The sequence below is a fragment of the Loa loa genome, assembly GCF_000183805.2.
Source record: "Loa loa unplaced genomic scaffold supercont3.473, whole genome shotgun sequence".
NCBI lineage: Eukaryota > Metazoa > Nematoda > Chromadorea > Rhabditida > Onchocercidae > Loa > Loa loa.
In genome coordinates, this window is record NW_018108653.1 from 23,549 (window position 1) to 43,029 (window position 19,481).

General features: G+C 34.1%; 3 protein-coding genes across 3 annotated transcripts; 2 read left to right on the top strand and 1 right to left on the bottom strand.

Moving 5' to 3' along the window:
- Positions 1-1,115: 1,115 nt before the first annotated feature.
- On the bottom strand, positions 1,116-4,406 carry LOAG_01626 (hypothetical protein; the record flags this gene model as incomplete). Its single annotated transcript, XM_003137165.2, has 8 exons — positions 1,116-1,291; positions 1,705-1,842; positions 2,232-2,397; positions 2,566-2,654; positions 2,817-2,896; positions 3,283-3,384; positions 3,809-3,952; positions 4,394-4,406. The coding sequence occupies 8 exons, from the start codon at positions 4,404-4,406 to the stop codon at positions 1,202-1,204; spliced, it is 822 nt and encodes a 273-aa protein (XP_003137213.1). The 3' UTR covers positions 1,116-1,201.
- A 3,275-nt stretch (positions 4,407-7,681) lies between these two features.
- Positions 7,682-13,623, top strand: LOAG_01627 (leucine Rich Repeat family protein; the record flags this gene model as incomplete). Its single annotated transcript, XM_020445799.1, has 15 exons — positions 7,682-7,897; positions 8,202-8,399; positions 8,466-8,554; positions 9,344-9,521; positions 10,046-10,225; positions 10,393-10,512; positions 10,617-10,710; positions 10,797-11,057; positions 11,205-11,420; positions 11,576-11,736; positions 11,832-11,960; positions 12,060-12,317; positions 12,515-12,778; positions 13,017-13,185; positions 13,400-13,623. The coding sequence occupies 15 exons, from the start codon at positions 7,682-7,684 to the stop codon at positions 13,621-13,623; spliced, it is 2,757 nt and encodes a 918-aa protein (XP_020303782.1).
- Positions 13,624-16,383: 2,760 nt separating this feature from the next.
- LOAG_01628 (hypothetical protein) lies at positions 16,384-19,170 on the top strand (the record flags this gene model as incomplete). The annotated part of the gene is made up of 4 exons (XM_003137167.1): positions 16,384-17,271; positions 17,801-17,927; positions 18,318-18,520; positions 18,895-19,170. Coding segments are annotated over 4 exons (1,494 nt in total), but the record flags the coding sequence as incomplete, so codon positions are not given.
- Positions 19,171-19,481: the final 311 nt, after the last annotated feature.

Genomic DNA, 19,481 nt, shown 5'->3' on the forward strand with positions numbered 1-19,481 from the left:
ATCATTGAAAGAACAGAAATGCAAAAGTTCAATATGGATGGTTGACAAGAAAACCTATTTTCAAGTCGTACGCTCGACATTGGTGCAGTTATCATCTCCCGATATCTTGATGTATGTTTTAAATTCCAAATAACAGTAATGCTTCTAAGGTTCAAGTTCCTCTTTGCTTTACGTTTCCTTATATTCCTTTCGTCTAATGTCGGCGATAATCTAGAAACTTCCAAACTTTTCCTAGTTGAAGGCTGATATTTATAAGCACAAGCTCATTTTTCTACAACTTGATCATATCGATTCAGCATGGTGATTTTCCCTTTATCATCCCTAATAATTTCTATTGTATGGAAAGCATGAACTGAACAGGAAGAAAAAGGCATTTATAAGAATTGAGATAAAAATTCAATACAATGAGCAATGAAAAATTTCCACTAAATCTTACTGGTTCCAAATGACGATTACAGCCTAATAGTGTAAATACGCAACACCAGCGGTTTCTTTCATGAAAATCGTGATTATAAAATATGGTACATAATGCATGGACCATGCTAACAGTCATCGATATCTTTGTGTTGCATTACAATATTGGAATTTTAGAAGTAAACTCTCCTGAAGGGGCATACTTTAAGGTGATACTCCTATTGGTAGTGATTTGTGCATAGGTTCATAGGCCTTCATAGATAAATATCTTGCCTGCTGTGCTATGCGAAGAACAAGAAAAGCGGGAAATGATGCAAATCTTCGAAAGACGACTGGAAAATAGGACAAAAAAGTGTAGCGAATGGGGGCACCAGGAAGGACAAAAACAAAACACCTCCAGAATTGAGATACAGGACAACTTTGATTTTACCGCTGCGTAGTTTGATTATGCAATAATATCTGTACAGTTTTTCAGAAATTTCAGAATTCCGAGAAAAGGGGCACATGAATAATGAACAGATCGAAAAGCTTTGCCATATATTACTGTGGAAGATGAAAGCAGAATTTTCTTCAAGGGAAAGATGCTTGACTAAAATTTGACAGCATTCCGAACAGCATTAAAACCAGTACCCAAATATCCCTTCCAGAAATTAATTATTACTGGGGAAATTACTGCCTTCTATTCGGAAGAGGTATATCTTGTTGAAGTGAAGAATTCAAAAAATGGAAATGGGCAGAGAAATACCTAAAATGGGGAAATTTTTAGAACAATAATACGACATATGCACTATGATGAATCGTAAATGTTCTCATCATCCTCTGTCTGCTCTATGACGCAATCGTTCAATTTGATTCGGAATGATTTTGTCTTTGGATCCTGAAAAATAATGAAGGACTTCAACATTTTTCTGAATAACATTCTTTCATAAAATCCGGTCCTAAATAATCTTGCCGCTTGGTAATGTCCATGAAATCCACTTTCTTCCGCTAAAAAATCCACTAAAAAATATTTACAGTTGGTCAATTCCCCTACGATGATGACAGTGGAAGGAATGCTCTGTTCCTCTGTTAATAAATCAAGAATCTACAAGCTTTTTAGAGAATCTGTTAATCTATAATAATGAAGAACCAAATTAAAAAGATTATGCCTGAGGTCCATTGCTACATAAAATTATGGCTCAAAGAAATGGCAGATAATAATTTAATGTAGGCAGTAGCACTAGTCAGGAAAGTACCACGATTCCTTCTACCCTTTTTAGAAGTACTAAGAGTATGATAGATACAACTAACCCTAACAGTAATTTGTGTATCCACCAAATTAATTTTCAAATTCGACGGAACACTAGTCTTTTGATCATCATATATGAAAGCAGAAAGGTGCATCAGAATTGTATCATCAAGTGTTGCTCGAAATCCCTCAATCTGCACCTGGAATACCATTTTGAAACTGTCACGAGTATTAGGTGAATCAACAAAACTCATTTTTCAGCACCAGTTAGTGCGGACACATGCGTATGCTTACACCTTTTCTCCAGTGGAACGAGTTTGCCTAACACAAGCCTAGTTTACGTGTAGATGTACAGAGATCTCAAAATTTAATCGGTTGAGATCTGTACATTTCACTCACTTTTCAACCATAATAAACTACTATTAAATGATATGAAGACGACAAAAAACAATGATCAACTTCAGAGTTAGCTGGAAATAATTTATAAAATTTTCAAATTTGAGGTTTCATGTTGAAAGTACTTGCTTTTAGGCCTACAAACTTGAAAAAGGACTGCAAGAAGAACAAATTTTCATGAAAAAAGACCAACTTTTATCGAAGGAGGTTGCCCATCGGGTAGTGAATAAAATTGAAAATTAACGGTAGTTTTACCGTTATTCACCACAGCATTTCCAATAAAATCGTGACTTTCTTGACTATTTATTGCCGCATAAATGTCATCCAATTCCCTTTTGAAAGACTGCTGAACTGCAATCCTGTAACTTGGAAGCATAGAAATTTAACGGTGCAGTATACTCGTATATACAAAAACAGGCATTCGAAATATAATGCTGTGAAATGTTTAACTCGATTATGAAGATGTTTCAACTGTCCTTCATAATTTGAAAATCAAATGACAAAAATCTGCATTTTTCAAAATTTACTTCGTAATGTAACCAGCTCCCTGTGAAGCATTATTGAGCGACGATACCACCACAATCAGGTCGTTCAATGTTGCAGAAACAACGTTCACCTACAAATCAGCTCACAAAATCTCACCCAAAAATTCCTACTTTGTAATTAGATTTGGTGAATAATTTCAAGAAATTAAAGATCCATACTGAATTTAAGCTTACAAAATTCTATTTGTGAATATTTATATCTGAACTCTAATAATGGTTCATGAAATTACAACCTGTTGTTTCAATTCTTTACATGTTTTCTTCGGCTTCAGCATTATTTCATCAGCAAAGACTTCTTCAGCAATAACAATTTCTTAACAGAGAAAATGACTAATATTAAATAATCAGAAAAAACACATATAGCAGGTTTTTTAATATGATCGTAGTTTTTCATCTTCAGAGTAGCTTTTTTTTTAATTTTATATACTTTCAAACAGTACCTATACTTTTCACTTGCCATTCAAAATCATGTAAAAGTAAATTTAGAAGTATGTAGCAAGTATAAAACACAATTCTGTATAACCTTGCAAAATTTCCATTTTCCAAATGAATTACTACCAAACGGATACTTCGCAGACCGCTGCGAAAACAGAGAACGAAACCCAGTGTTTCTAACAACTCTCATCTCTCAGCATCTTTGAGACTTGAATTACTTCATTTTCACTAGCACTCAATTTTTAATGTAAAGTAGAAGCTTACCTTCTGTAAAAATGTCATCGTCAACATTGAACAGCATTAACTGTTGTTCCTCTGAAATGTTTGTTGCAACCGATATTGTCTCGTCTTCGGCACTAACTAATTCTGTAAGACAAATTTCTTTTTTAGAATATTTGCTCTTAAAAATTTGAAAAAAATATTGGAATTATAAATAATGGCAGAAAATCCGAAATATCAGTAACTACCACTTTTCCATTTTTCATTAGCCGTTCATGTAAAAGTAAGTTTAAAAATATGTAACAAGTACAAAACACAGTTTTATATCATCTTGCAGAATTCTCGCTTTCCAAACGGATTGCTTTCATTTCAGTCTGTGTAAAAAGACAAAAAGTAAAATTGGGGGTTTATAATATTATTATTATAATCGGTACATTTTACGCTATGTACCGCCAGTATTTTTCCAACAAATTATCGATTTTAATCCTTGGAGTTTAACCACTTTTTTCCATTGCTGTTTCATAAGAAATCAGAAAATGAAAATATCAAACAAATAAAATATAAAACGAACCACTATCTATTTGTTGTGAGAATTCCGGAAAGCCTTCCTGATTTTCATTTCGGAATGCTGTTGCTGCACCTACACTACTCACTTCCTGCTCTGGAGTATAATCAGCTAGCGACAAACATGCCGGACGTAACCTCTCGTTTGTACCTGGAACTACTTACTAATAATGACACAATATACAGACAAACAAAATAAAATTTTCAAAATTTAAGAGATTATTAAAGCGATATTTGTAACTCACATTTTCTAAAAATTGCTCCTTAGAGCCTTGTATAAAATGATTGATGCCGTACAGGAAAGCAAGAAACAAATCAAAGAGATTCCAATGAAACTGATAACAAAGGTTAAGCTTGTCCTACAGTGGACCAAATAAAATCACATTATTACAGTGCCTCTGCCAAATTTAAAGACAGTGAGCTTGGAAGCAATTTAATAAATCACCCGAATGAACCAAATGAAATCACCTAGATACAGAAACTGAAACTGTAATATGCTCTCCAATAATATGTCATGTAGTCGCCACAGAAACATTTCCTCTCACATAAGTAACATAATGGTTCAATTTTCAGTCGGAATCATCAAACCTACCTTTTCCAAACATTTTCTATCAATAAGAAATCTGACTCGTTGTTTTTAAAACAAACCGAAACTGACCCAAGTACAAATATATAAACTCCCTAATGAAGGAAACCTAGATGAAGCAGCTAAGAGAAGAATCAAGTCATCCACTACTTTACCCAATATTTTTAAATTAACTGGCAAATCTACAGAAACTTTACACTAACTTAAAAGATCCCAATAGAATAAGTTAAAAAACAAAAACAATTAAAATCCAGTAATTTAAAATGTAGGGGTTACAGTACATTTCATTTAATGATGGTTTAACGAACAGGTGAATTAAACGGAAATCTGTTTTAAAATTGTAAACTTATGGGAGTATCAGTACAATAAGCTGAAGAGGTTTCAGAGATCGAGATTGTTTCCTTATTTTTTTTCATCTCTTAACATCAGTAAAAAATTCAATTTTCTCCGGGAGATGAACTAAAAGGAAAAAACCCAGTGCTCAGTAATGCTTGAATCAGCGAAATAGAGCCACTTTTAATTTAGCATGTAATGAAAAGAAGTGAAATGATTATTTTGAATAATGTTTATCCATTTCAATCGTATCTGATGCCTATTCTCTCTGCCATAATATTTACAATAGGACTCATGGTTCCAAAAAGGATATGATGTCGAGAAAGATAAAGTTTCTTTTTGAAAAAAAACTGCAGACAACGTTCCAATAAAACCAGCAATCACTTTCACACTGAAATATCTGTATGTACTGTAATAACTTTGAAAATGAATGTTACAGTAATCTTCACAAAGCCATTAATTGAAACTTCTCAGAGAAATCGAGGGAATTAATTTTTTGACTGATGTTACCTTCCTATATCAATCTTTGCAATTCATATCAGAACAAATATGGAATTATAATCGATGATTATTGTGAATGAATTTGCACATTCAGATATAATCGATTTTCATGCTATGTTAAAAATTATCGCTGTTGCTTTATTGCTGCGCAGTTATTTCTGCATTTTTCAGGCATGATTTGATGGAAACGAATAAGTAAAGTAAATGCATTTGTAGGAAAAAAGTCAACCTGCAATAAAATAATACAGATAGTAAATTAATTTAAACGTTTGTCGAAATATGAATTCTAACTTCCTTTCTTTTTCTCTCAAAAGTTTGTTAGAACTTCTCTGAAGTGACAATTTTTTTCACAACAGCTAATATTTACAATTGGATTGCATACGGTACAATTTTATTGTCCGGATAAGGCTGGTAAATGGAGGACTTGTTTAAATGTGAATGTAAACTCTCTTACAGAAGTTGAATAACGGTGACGTAAGTTGACAAGCTTGTAGAGTGGTTTGCACAACGATTGGATTGTTGTGGAGCAGAAGTATGTGAAGTGCAGACACGATCAGACTGATTGTTTTCTTTTCAAAAACTGTGGTAATCAATTCGATTTCCTCGATGTGATGTCAGAGCGATGATATCATCAAACGTAGCATTGAAAGAGATTACCCTATCCATATGTCTCGCATTGATTATTTATCAGATGAAACGACTATTTTTGAGGTTAGATGTCCAAGAGGGATAAAAATAAAGAAACGAAAGGCAAAAGTGGGACACAAACCAGAAATTGGTGTCACATATATGACCTGACCAAATGGTGGATACCATCTCGAAGGTTCTCTTCCCCATGTGTACTCACAAAAGAATTAAACACATTCAAACCTTTAGTGCCAACAGAACAAATTCTTAAAATGTTTTGCATTGGTGAACTATCATTCTAGCCATTCTTCTGCGCCTTTTTTTGTTCGATAACTTAAAACTGGATAGATTTGTGAAATTGTTTTTTTTTTTTATTGAAACTGGATAAATTTGTGAAATGTTGTAAAATGACCTATCATCGTTTCACCTGACAGTATTTCTGCATAACCTTAGTAAGACATCAACGAACAGCTTTTGCACTTGACAATCCGAAAGATCAAACGTCAAAACGATTGGGCGGAGAAATGGGTTCGTTTTCGACAATCAGAACAGTTTATTGTAGTATCAAATGCATGCATGAAAAAGGAGGGGGGAGGAGGAGGAGAGAAAGAATAGGTTATTGACATGGCTAAAAGCGATTAATACCTTTGCGGTCGCTAGGGACTAATAAGGGTAGAAGCTGACCCGGTAACCTAGATTGTCGTGTTCCATCACACACTGCCAGTAACGGGTACTTACTCTAACAACAGGTACTGAGTGGGAACCCACTTTACTTTTACCTACTTCTTTCTTTGATTCTTGCCTATCCTATTTAAATAGAATTAGCTAGAAAGGTAACAACCCTTACTTCTGAATTCTTGCAGAAAAATTTTTCATTTTTTGATTTTTCTTGAGTAACGATTTAAAATTCTCCGTCACATGTCAAAGAGACAATCTCAATATGTGGTAGTGGCATAAAAACAAAATCGAAAATTAAAATCACTTTTGACCCTGCTGCCCTACTCACAAGACGAATACATTTCAATCCCAACTGCTTCAGATCCTATCAGCAACTGATGGCATCTTGTCTGACACTTTTTTTTAGCAATTTAACGTAAGATTTCTTGATATTTTACGAGTCTTTCTTTTCAGTTATTTGCCAAATAATAAACCATATACTTTTTCCATTTTCAAAACAATAAGGGTAATGTCCCGAAATGAACTTAATTTCTACCGTATATATTTGATATACTATCTTCCTTTGAGCATTACTCAAGGTAAACATACCTGACGTAAGGCACGTATGAATATTAGGCTATATATTACATGTATACAAATGAGCGGTATAGGGAAATGTATAATCTGTGTCACTGGAATGCACCTTTTGTATGGACAGAAGTAGGTTACATACCATGCCATGCAATTATTTTCTTTTATTTTAGATAAATTTTGAAGGTCGAATAGCGACAGAGAAGTTTTGGTATCAATTTCAAATACAATTTTTCTATAGCATTTGCCATAGCATTTAAAATATCTGTGTCGAAGATTCTGGAATTCTCTACTGTTCAGGCGCGCTTTATATGCGGATCTTTTGGATTCTTGACCCTATGAGGTGAAATTACCGAACATATTTAACGATATAATTTATGTTATCTAATTCCTTTTCAACTATTCTTCGAAACAGTTCGCTGCTTTACTAACTTATCGAACAATTGCAGTAAGATGAGTTGGTTATTCATAATTTGTTTTGAGGACGATTTTTCTGGAACTAATCATGGTACCAGGTAACGGTCGACAGTTCGATTTGCTGTACCTCAATATTGACTTTTTCTGAACTTTATATTTCAAGTTGATATGGTTATTTCATCACGACAGTTAATACTGCTAACTATTTTCGCAAATTATGTGACAGCATTCTGTCCAAGCCTTGATTCATGCACCTGTGACGATAAACCTGATGGTTATTATATTGACTGTAAGGGTCCTATCGATACATCCCTGTCTGGTATTATACAATTACTAGGTAGACGACAAGTGCAAAAGCTTACAGTCACTAACTCTTCATGGCCGGTAAGCTTTTTCTAGGCTTATTCCAGAATCACTTCTTTTGATATCCAGGAAAATTCAAAATTCAGTCATATCAGAACGTTTAAGAATCAATGTTTGAGAATCGTTCAAGAATTAAGAATCAATGAGCTTCCATAGAAACCTTTGGTTTCTACGGTTCCTTGAGCATTATTCTTTAGAATTCAATTTTGGGCAAGAAAAACTAGGAAAAACAAGATGTAAGATTAGTTCAAAGTCAAAAATTTTCACATTTCTTTATAAATAAAGATGAATCCCTCTTCCTATAATTTTAGAGTTTTCAATTTAGGTGCTTGAAGAATTGCCACCAGCCAATATACGGTCTCTCCAGTTGATCTCATGTGGCATCAAGAAAATTACGAATATAACCTTCGCCAAATTAGCAGATAATTTGGAAGATCTAACAATTACCAAAAATATGCTCACAACTGTGACATTTCTTGGTTATTTGCCAAAGTTAATTTCGCTCAATCTCAATTATAATCAGGTAAACCATGGTTCAAAAATATTCACAGCAATTTGACTGGAAATTTTGAAATGAAAAAAATTTCAGTTAACAGATTTACCAGATAATGCATTAAAAGGTGTCGAAAGTCTACGACATTTACGCCTTGAGGGAAACAAAATTTGCTCACTTTCAAGGTTAGTTCGAATTTTGTTTTTCGTCACATAGTGATTGTATTTATGGCAAATTGAAAGTTGTTTCAAATTAGAATATATTTTCCGGATTCAAACTTCCGACAAATGCAACTTGTTTTGATCAACTCCGGAATTTACGTTCAAAAAATCAGTTTACGAACAGGTTTTCCATCGTAAAATCAGCTGCGGCATTATAGAATGAGGTTTTTCATAGGTTAGGTTAATTTTAACGAGTATATAACTGATGATAATATTAACTACTAAAGTTGCGGCAAATGAGATATAGATGGCCTTGAACTGATTTCATTTAAGAATCTATTGACCAGTAACAACAACACGAATAACGAGATGGAAATTGGCAGTTAACTACTAACAGCAGAAAATCAGAGGTGTACAGAGGATTTTTAGAAGTCCGTAGTTCTTAGTTCCTTTAATCCCGACCTTCTCCTTCCCTTCCTCTTCCGTAATTTGTCGTATTATTTTCTTCTGCAACAATTAACGTTACTTTACAATAAATTGGGTACACACATACTTATATACAAATAAAAAAGACTTCAACAAAACTTGTTGTATGCAGTAAACTTATTATATGCAGTATTTCAGTTTTTAAATGAATAGGACGTAAATAGTTCAGAGAAATGTTGCACTGTAGCTCAAAGCTGATTATACGCTAATTAATATCCTGAATTTAGAAATCCATTGTGAATTCTTGAAAAAATGATCCCTTGCCTCTGTTTAATTTTTTCTTTCAAGTCTGACAAAAAATATAAGGGATAACTGTAAATATTTCAGTAATTCATTATTGGATATCAAGAACATACTAGAACTACTGGACTTGAGTGACAATTGCCTGAGCAATATACCAGCACAAAACCTAAGAAACTGTATCCGGCTGATGTATTTAGATTTATCCCATAACGCTATCAAGGAAATTGCCAATTTTCAACTTATGAATTTACCGTTACTCAAGGTAAAACATTCAAAATTCAAATTGATATTGTTTTGAAGCACTTAAAATAGGACGTTTCTCCCTAATTTGAGGATGGATGCTACCGAAAGCCTAAAAATATTGACTTATTAGCAGTTAATAGAATTCTTTTCCTCGATAGAAGGATCTTTCAGTCTATTCAATATCACCAGATACAAATTAAATTGTAACTAATTGAAAATTTTTATGAAGAATTTGAGGAGTACATACCGATTTCTTTAAAATGTACTTTTTTCAAAATAAAGCAGTGGCAAACGAAGGAGGTCAACGCATACTTAGCATCATAAAATGCCAGTCGGTCATCCTAATTTATCCAACTGAAATAAAAAATGGGTGGCTTTTAAAATTTTCAAAGAATATTTTGTGCAAGTAACTCAGGTAAAGAAGAAAAGGAACAAAAAGAAGTACGTGTTTTCACGGAAATGTCCACTACACTATTAATACAAGTCTCATCTCTCATGAACTACACTCTGATTCAGATTAACTATCGCTTATTTCCGTTTCAGGAACTACGAATAAATAACAACCAAATAAATTATATAGCACCGATGGCATTCATGAATGTGCCACTTCTGAAACATCTCGTCTTAAGGAATAATTTAATTTCTTCTATTGAAACGGAACGACTTTTCCAAGTCTTCAAAAGTCTTGAAGTTCTAGATTTGTCTGAAAATATGCTCAATAAGGTCAAGTTTTACTCGAACTAAGTATAGCATATAACCAAAAAATTGATTTTAACAAACAACTGGGAGTTTTGAAACTTGATACGTGATTTTACGCAGCGGCATCATTTCCAATTTGCTCAATAAAATACAATGAAATTTATAAAAAGCAACCTAAATGGGCATTTCAGGTACCATCATTCAAAGAATTATTAAATCTGCGACAGATTCATCTCAATCACAATAAAATCTCAAGAATTGAGACGCTTGCATTTAGTTCCAACAGAAGGCTTCAGCTAATCAGCCTGCAGGTTCATCAATAATTTTCAAACAGTCGTTTTTGAAGATTTCGCGGATCATTTTTACCACAGTTTAATAACATTACATTATTAACTAATTAAAGTCGTTTTTATAGTGCAACCAAATTACAGCGATGTCACGGAATAGTTTTGATTCATTGGATGAGCTTGTTGTTCTCAACTTGGCTAATAATGCTATCAAAAAAATCGGTAAGCAGTAGCAGTTAACCACTTAATGAAAACTCGAGTGATTGCAGAGGCTTCTTTGAAGATGCCTAGCTGAACTCATTTTTCAGAACGCGTAATGCTCGATGGGATGCGAAATTTGCAACAACTTAATTTAAGAAATAATTCTCTTAGTGTGTTGGAAAATTCGACGTTTACATCAGTTTCACAAATAACAACCCTTGACCTGGCGCATAATGGCATCCATACGATTGAAAAGGATGTATTCACGCCACTTAAAGATATATTCTGGCTCGACCTGTCATCCAACCTCATCAAAGCAATAGAAAAGGACACCTTCAAAGAAAAAATAGCTAACATCTTGCTAAATGGTATATTTAATATATAAAAAACAAAAGATAGAAAATCGAGTTTTTCGAACTCAACCGAGATTTGCAATTTCATTAAAATTGTAAAATTTTTTAGTGTTTAAAAAATTTTTCTTTCAATATTTTCCACGGACCGCAAGTAATTTTAAGACAATCCGCTTCACTGTGATGAAAAATTGGATTGGTTGGTGAATTATTTGGTGGCAAATCAGGTGCGAACCTTCTTACCCTACCAGACTGAGGTACTGTGCGCCGGGCCGGAAAAATACGCCGGTGTTCGACTGAAAGAACTGATGATTGTGAAAGCCAATGAAACAATGAGCAAGGCGAGACATGCTTTTTATGCAAATGGTCAAAGTGATATCGGTAAGCAAAGTTCAAAAGAATATATCACGAACCAATGTTAGATGTATTAAACTCCTTCTGACAATGAAGTTTGATAATAATATGAGCAATTATAGGTGGTGATATGTTAAGCGACATCCTATCTTCTGAAGTTTATGATTTGCTCCTTAATTTAGCAATTACGCAGCCGCCAAATCCATTTGAGATGGTACCGGTTATTGGCGCCCTCACCGACGCTATTCCCTCAGTCCAGAATATTCCTGGGATCAATTACTTACCTAAAGCAAATGGAGAACGTATTCTTGACGCTCAAAAATTTAACAGTGCTATTGAACAGGTAAATCTTTATGCAACCTATAATTCTTCTAAATACTATTGGCGAGGCCTAACAGTACATTAGATTTAATTTGAGTTTTTGCACTTTATTTTCAGCTCTCTTCACCACTCACTCGCGTCATAGCTGGTAAACAACCAGGACCAGCGGATATTGAACAGTTTCTCCAGACTATTCCGAATTTGGTTGTTAACATACCCGGCATCGGTGATGTCGACGTAAGCAAGGTAAATAACGCTTCACCAATGATACATGAAGATGCAATTTCCATTTTCAAATTTGCATAGGTGATGACGTTGAAAAAAAGTGGAATGCCAAATTTTTAGCTTCCACCGAATATATTAGCACATGTATTGCGAGGTGGACAAATTCCGGGCTTACCTTCGGAAGCTCTGGACAAAATTATGAAGGAATACCTCAAACGCATGTATGTAGCAGCAGAGACGGCTAAACGGGAAAGACTTGTGACTGCTGAATTCCGTAATTTATTACCGCCGGAAACGCTACCACAGACGCTTACAACTCAAGTAATGCAAGTAGCCGATATGTCATATCCTGATCGACGACAAACACAAAGCATACGGGTAAGCATATATGTTTGCTATCAAAATTAAGTTAATAGCTCCTTGCCGCTTTTTTCGGGTTGACATCAACATGACTTATACTGCCAGCAAATTTTATGCTAACCATCAACAGTAAGTCTATTTTTTTGCTGTATTTTCCCAGATTAAAGAAATTCACAAAGGTTGAACTTTATGACAATTTTTCCCAAAAATTTTAGGATTACTATATATCACAGTTGGCAGTGAGCAGTGCTCCGGACCAGCTGGAAAACTTGTCAGTGGAAAAGTCGAGAAGTTTGTCATCAACAGTAATCGAAGTGATAAGAATGCTACCACCTGGTTATAATATCAGCAGGATACCGAAACCGGTGATTGATGCCTTATTTCGTGGCGAGGTGCCCGATTTTACGCTCCTTCCCAGTGAACTTCAACAGCACCTTCTCACAGATGGATATAGATTGATTGCTGCGTTGTCCACCGATGTAAGTATTTACATTATTATTTAAGCTATCTAAATTTATGTGGAATCGATTTCAAAGCCACTTTAGTAACATATACTATTTTAACAAATTTGGTAAATCCTATTAATGTTCAGTCCGAATTATTAACCGATAATTCTTGAACCGATCCCGGCGATTGGCAAAAGTTTGTATCACCATATTTTGCATTAATAGCACTTTCCTTGTAAATAGCACTGGTAATCGTAATTTCATTTTCAAGGCTAATAAGACAGTGGAAGAAATGCTACACAATTTGCCGACATTCAAACGTCCAATAAAGCCTACTTTTATTCCATATGATATCAATGAAGTGACCAACGACCTAACGCAAACTAAACAACGAGCTGAGAAATTGGTTCGGGTCCAGTACTACACTGCTTTATTACTTGGTTAGTTTCGATTATTTAAAAATCGATCGATATGAAAGGATAATTCAAAATTCTTGTGTGCAAGCAAAAGTAATCGGAAGCAGTGAAGACGGAAATGACTAAAATTCAAAAAACAAAAATAAATAAATAGAAGTATTGAATGTCTAACTGAAAAAAAAGGAGAAAAACAAGTCTGGATAATTCATACAAAATCCTTCTTCTCATATCACTCCAGGTTTTGCCGGAGCAGCTTCTATAGCAATCTTGGGTTTAATATGTGTATATATGAAGCGGAAACGCTTGGGAGATACAGAACCAAACATCGATGAAGATTCCCTAGTGAATCCGAATCAAATGGCACAACCACAACAATCAAGTACAAGTGGATCAAAGATAGATGCTTCTCTTATAAAACATTGTCAACATCTTTCAGGGAATTCTCATATGTTCAAAATTTAAAAGTGAATTTACTTAAAACTCTAAAATTAGTTTTGTATTTAGAGCATAATTTACATTATAGGGAGAGTTATCGTTAATCTCTGTTTCGGTTTTTGATACTTTTCCAATGAAAAAAGAATGCAGTATTAGGATTTTAATGAAAAAAAAGCGAAATGTGTATATCTTTTGTCATATATTTCGATTCAGTATCAAATGCAAATTCTACTGTAAAAGCTGATTTAGTCCTCTTTTTAATTATATTCTAGTCTATTGCTTTTGTCTTTGTAAACCTTGTTTTGCTGTACATTTCATTGTTTTGTTTGTGATTGTACATTAAGTTATTTTCATGTTTTTTCTTGAGTTTGAACTGTTTCAAAACTTCAAATATCCGTTCAAGGTATGCACTAGCACTATTTTTCCTAATATTTTTCCTACCCTAGTCGAGAGGATCCCGAATGCAAGATCTCTATCATCTAACAAAAAATACATAATTCTTTTGGAGATCATAGGGAAAAATGAATTTTGATAAAAGTGATAACCTCATTCTTTCTGATTCTAGTGCCATATCTATCCATTCATCCTTCTTAGTAAGTGCGAAAGATTCAGGCAGAGTTTTCAGATTAATGCCGCCATCACTTTTTTAAATTCACTCTTGTAAAGCTTTCATTAATATGCTGAATTATCCACTATTTTCCTTCTTCCGGGTTTAAAAATTATAAATTCCAAATGGCTGGTTGGAAAACTGAAAACTGTCACGGCGTTGGCACTAAACACAGAAACCTTGATAAGGATACAAACATGTTTACCTTACTTGCCAATTTGTATGACACAGCAAGACGCTGCGAATTTTTAACGCATTATTTCTATCGATACAGTATGACTTTCCAATGAGTAACAGAAAAAAGAAAACACTTCTATGGTTTGAGATAACAATGAAGACAGCGTAATAACAACCGTTGAAGAATTTGAAGGTTTTCCACTTTAATGCTGCAAATCCAAAAATCCTGGGAATTCTAAATTCTATGGATGGTCCATATCAGTCTGATTCTGTCTATTTCCAATACATAACCGAGAAACAACCATAAAGAGAATGTACTTTTGACTATAAACTGTAACTCCTTCTTTTCTTCCTAGATAATGATTGTTGTTGAGCAACCGCAGACACCACCTGAGCTCAAATATCTATGGAGTATGGAAAATGATCTGACAAGTTCAGGAACTCGAGGGGTAATTCTGAATAGTACCCAGTAAATATGCCCAATTTGGTAGGCATGTGCTATGCCAGATACGAAATACCCAGAAATTAATTAGCACAATCAACATTAATATAATTATCTATCACAGCATGTAAAAATGAAGCAGTCCAGAACTCGTGATCTTGATAAAAGAATGCTCCATGTAACCAGTTCTTCATTTCTCGGCAATTTTGGAGATATAACAGCATCGGTCACTTCTTTCCCCATGGCGTGAATCAAGAATAACAATACGAACGATAGCAGCTATCAAAAAGAGTAGCGGAAGGAAATCACCTAGCAGATTCAGAGAACAAATTTCAGGTTTAAGAACTATATGATGAAGGGCGAATATTCAATAAGTTTCGAAACGCTGCCGTGAAACGAGTCTTCTCTCTCTCCCTTATTTTTTTTATTCTTTTCTACACAGTTTGCTTACTTGATTTCTTTCTTGCTTCAAAAAAGTAAACATTTTTTCTGGCAAGAATACACACGTTTAAACTTGAAACCTTGCATAACCTGATTTCCAAAAAATCTGGTGTTTTTGGCTTCCAAATTTAACGCCAAAAAAATCTTTTTTCAGCTAAAACTTCTCAAATTTGGTAGTATTTACAATCCCAATCCAAAAAAAAAATTCTAAAAACGATCGGGTTCTTACTGTCATGGAAAACTTACAGTAATTCGTTGCAACTCAATTTTATCCATAACAGAATAGCACTAGATATGTCAAGAGATCCATGGAAGTAGATTTGGCTGTCATGCAATACTGATGGTATTATATTTCGTAAGAGGGCAAGCTGGTATAATCAGCCACGTGTGGTAAATTATTGGTAAAGAGAAAAATCCTTGAAAGAGTGACCTTCGCCATCAATGTGATGCATCTCGCTTCAATAAATTTTATCAACATTAAAGGCTAAACGTGCTGTAGAATATTGCAAACTCTTTTTTAATGACTAATGCTTCGAGCATAGAGATCAATTTCATAAGAGATGGAAAAAATCGCCAAGATGTTACCGGGAAATTCAACTATTTGACGACCTAAAAAGGGAATTTAGGAGTGGTTTTGTTTGGTTACAAGAACGAACGGATAGAAGGGAGGGGGAGGTATGGTAGGAGAGCAGGGAGACGGCTAGTAAGGTGCATTCATCGTCGACCTTGCTTGAGTATGAGTTTGGCCGATCGAGATGGGAAAGGTCCTCCCGTTCCGTCTCCACCTAACCATTTAGTGTATTGAGCTGCTCTTCGGTGTCTACAGGTGCCGACTGAGCATAAGAATTTGACAACGACCCTCCCTTCCCAATCACCGACCATTATCTATATCTCACAATTTTCGAACCACTCAACCTGTATCTGCTCCGATCGTCATCATAGACATATCATACAAATAATACAACCATTATTTATCCGGTTACTGTTACTACTACCACTGCAACTGCAACTGTGTATTTCTGTCATCACCACTAGCACATGTACATTACTGGTAAAACAGGTGCCTCTTAACACGGATACTCATGTTACTTATCGATATTCTATTTCAGACGAACCAATAATGCCGGAACCCACCAAATTCATTTTGGTACCAGAATCATCATACAGTAACGTTACAGCTTTGCATTCCTGCAGACAGTGTGTAAAACCACTGACGGTTGTGACGTGCACCAACATATTTTGTGATGGTAATCACGAGGAAGGAAGTGGGACCAGTGAATGCAACCGTGAGGATGAAGGTGAAAGAATCAATAGTAATAGATATGCAGCAAGCGGGAAATGCTACAATAACGAAACTGATGACGTGCATCATGATGGGGATGAAGACAACAATGATAAAGGTCACGACAACAACGACAAAAGTGTAAAATCCACGCAAGAATGGCGCAGAATCAGAATCTATGATAATGAACGACAACGGAAATTCACAGGACGCAGAGAAAAACAACGGTCGAAAAGACGAGATACAATCAATCAATTTATTGGAAGTTTCGTTTTATTTGTCAGCACTATGCGAGTCTCACTGGCTTGTCCTGAAATTATTTCATCAATCTGCCGTTGTGATGATTCACAGAATGGTATAATCCTCAAATGCTCACATGTTGATGGATCCCAGGCTGTTTACATGTTGAAAGCTAATCAGATCAATTTGGGTCTGATCCAACAGCTAGAAATGCAAGATTCTGGGCTGAAACATATTCCTGCTGGATTTTTTTCCGGATTATTCATCAAGAAACTGGATTTGTCATATAATAGTATTACAGATATCGACGAAAACAGCTTCCTGGAGATGAACGATATTTTACAGGAACTTATATTACATCATAACAATTTAACACAGTTACCATCTAAAGCACTAACACCATTATCAGCACTTTTACGGCTCGATTTGTCCAATAATTCAATTGGTGACATTGAAGCGGAGCATGCCTTTCCGCCATTATCCAAGGTTCATCTTTGCCTATTATACCTAATTTACGTAATCTACAACTGAAACCCTAAAGGGCAAGTACATCTTGACATGCACAATTTTCTCCTTATTTTACCTTAAATTCTCAGGATTTAAAGTTGAAGGACACGCTTTTTTAATAATCACTCAACACAGCCAAATGAATAATCACGGAAAAATGACCTTTTCGACATACGTTTTAACTGTTGGATGGACTTCCCATTCTGCTATAGTATTATTACGATTAAGCAACTATTATCATCACAACCATTTGAAGTAACATTTGTCCTTTAGTCGTCTACAATAATGATATGATAATCGAGGTTAAAGGTTATAAGAAATCGATGAAGGGAGATAATTAGCGACCTTTCCTCATAAAAACTTTAAAAAAAAACCTTTCTAAGGAACCACTAAGGTCAATGTTTCTTTGACCTTAACTTAATGGATTTCAGTGTTTCTCCCTTCAGTACTGGAAAATCCATATCAAAATAGTTATAACACGTAAATTATGAGTGAAAATAATTTGCAGCTATATGATGTTAGCTTAGCAAATAATCGTATATGCCAGATACACAAGAATGCATTTGAACATGTTAAACACAGTATACAAACGATTAATCTTGGCAGGAACTGTTTGAAGGAAGTTCCAGCACCAGGTACTTTTTTTCTTTTAGTATATATATGTATGTATATATATATATATATGTATATATGTATACATATATATTGGAATATTTTCTTTACTATATCTTGGCTAAATTAGCTCGGATTTTGTGTCTATTTATGCACTATGGTCGAAGTGAAACTTATTAAAATTACTGATGCTTCAAAATTTTTCTGTCCACTTGTTTATTCATTAAATATCTGCTTTTATACCACCAAAATTGCCAGAAATATGTGTTACTGAGTGGAATTTATTATTAAATTTAGTAAAGAAAAGTTATCTGAATCTCTATTCGAACAATTTCTGCAAAAAATTCGACATTTTCTCATCGGTGTGAACTGAATGATCATTTTATTTATCGAAATAATTAAGGGATTTATAGCAATTCGAGGATTCAAACAATTAATGGCACTGCATTTACACAACAACAACATCAGCTCACTGAAAGCACTGTCGTTCATGAACTTACCATTAATTAATTTGTTGAATCTGGCATCAAATCAGATCTCAACCATTCATAACCGAACATTCCTCAATGTACCCAATTTGCGATACCTGTATTTAACCCGAAATCGAATAACTAATGTCAGTAAACCTATTGGTTTCTTTGCTTTCTCGCCTTTCGTTTTAGGTCTTCTTTACCGTTTATGAAGTTTGAAGTATACATTTATAGCAGTTATTTCATTTATAGCACCATTTTCCTGTTTTCCCTTTTCTCTCCTCTCTCTCTCTCCATTATTCAGAATATATTTTCATATGGTTTAGGCACAGTGATAGAATTTTAAGTATTCCTTAAGCTACCTTTTAGTGCTACCTGGTACTAACTTTGCCTTTTTAGTTCAGAATAATGCGAAATGGAATAAATTCACCGTTATTTTTATAAACAAGAAACTTCACCGCTGAAGTTAACAATGGTGGTATTATTAAAGCATAAATGATTGATTTAAATCTGGTTTCAGATCTCACCACATCAGTTTAGCTCATTCGAACAACTTGAAATGCTTGATCTGACCGGCAACCACCTGAATGAACTACAGGAACATTCATTTTCAAATTTGAAAAATTTACGACAGTTATATCTAGGTGAAAACTATATAAGAAGCGTAAAACCAGGTAGTTTCGCAAACAGTTCAATGGTCATCCTGATTTTGAATTCAAACCGCCTCGAGGAACTTCAAGAAGGAATGTTTGATGGATTGCCTAAATTGCAACAATTAGCTCTCAAGGATAACCACGTTTGTTTCTTGCACTAAAAGAAAATTTATATATATGCAATATATAATATATACTATATCCATATACAATATATAATGTTTAATATATAACATATATAATGTGCAATATGTAATATAATATGTGGTACATAATATATACAATATATATATATATATATATATATGACATATAATGAATGTATAATGTATAATATACAATGTATATGATGTACAATATACAATATATAATATACAATATGTAATATATAATACATAATATGTAGTATATTATTATATAACATGTAATATATAATTAATATATAATATATAAT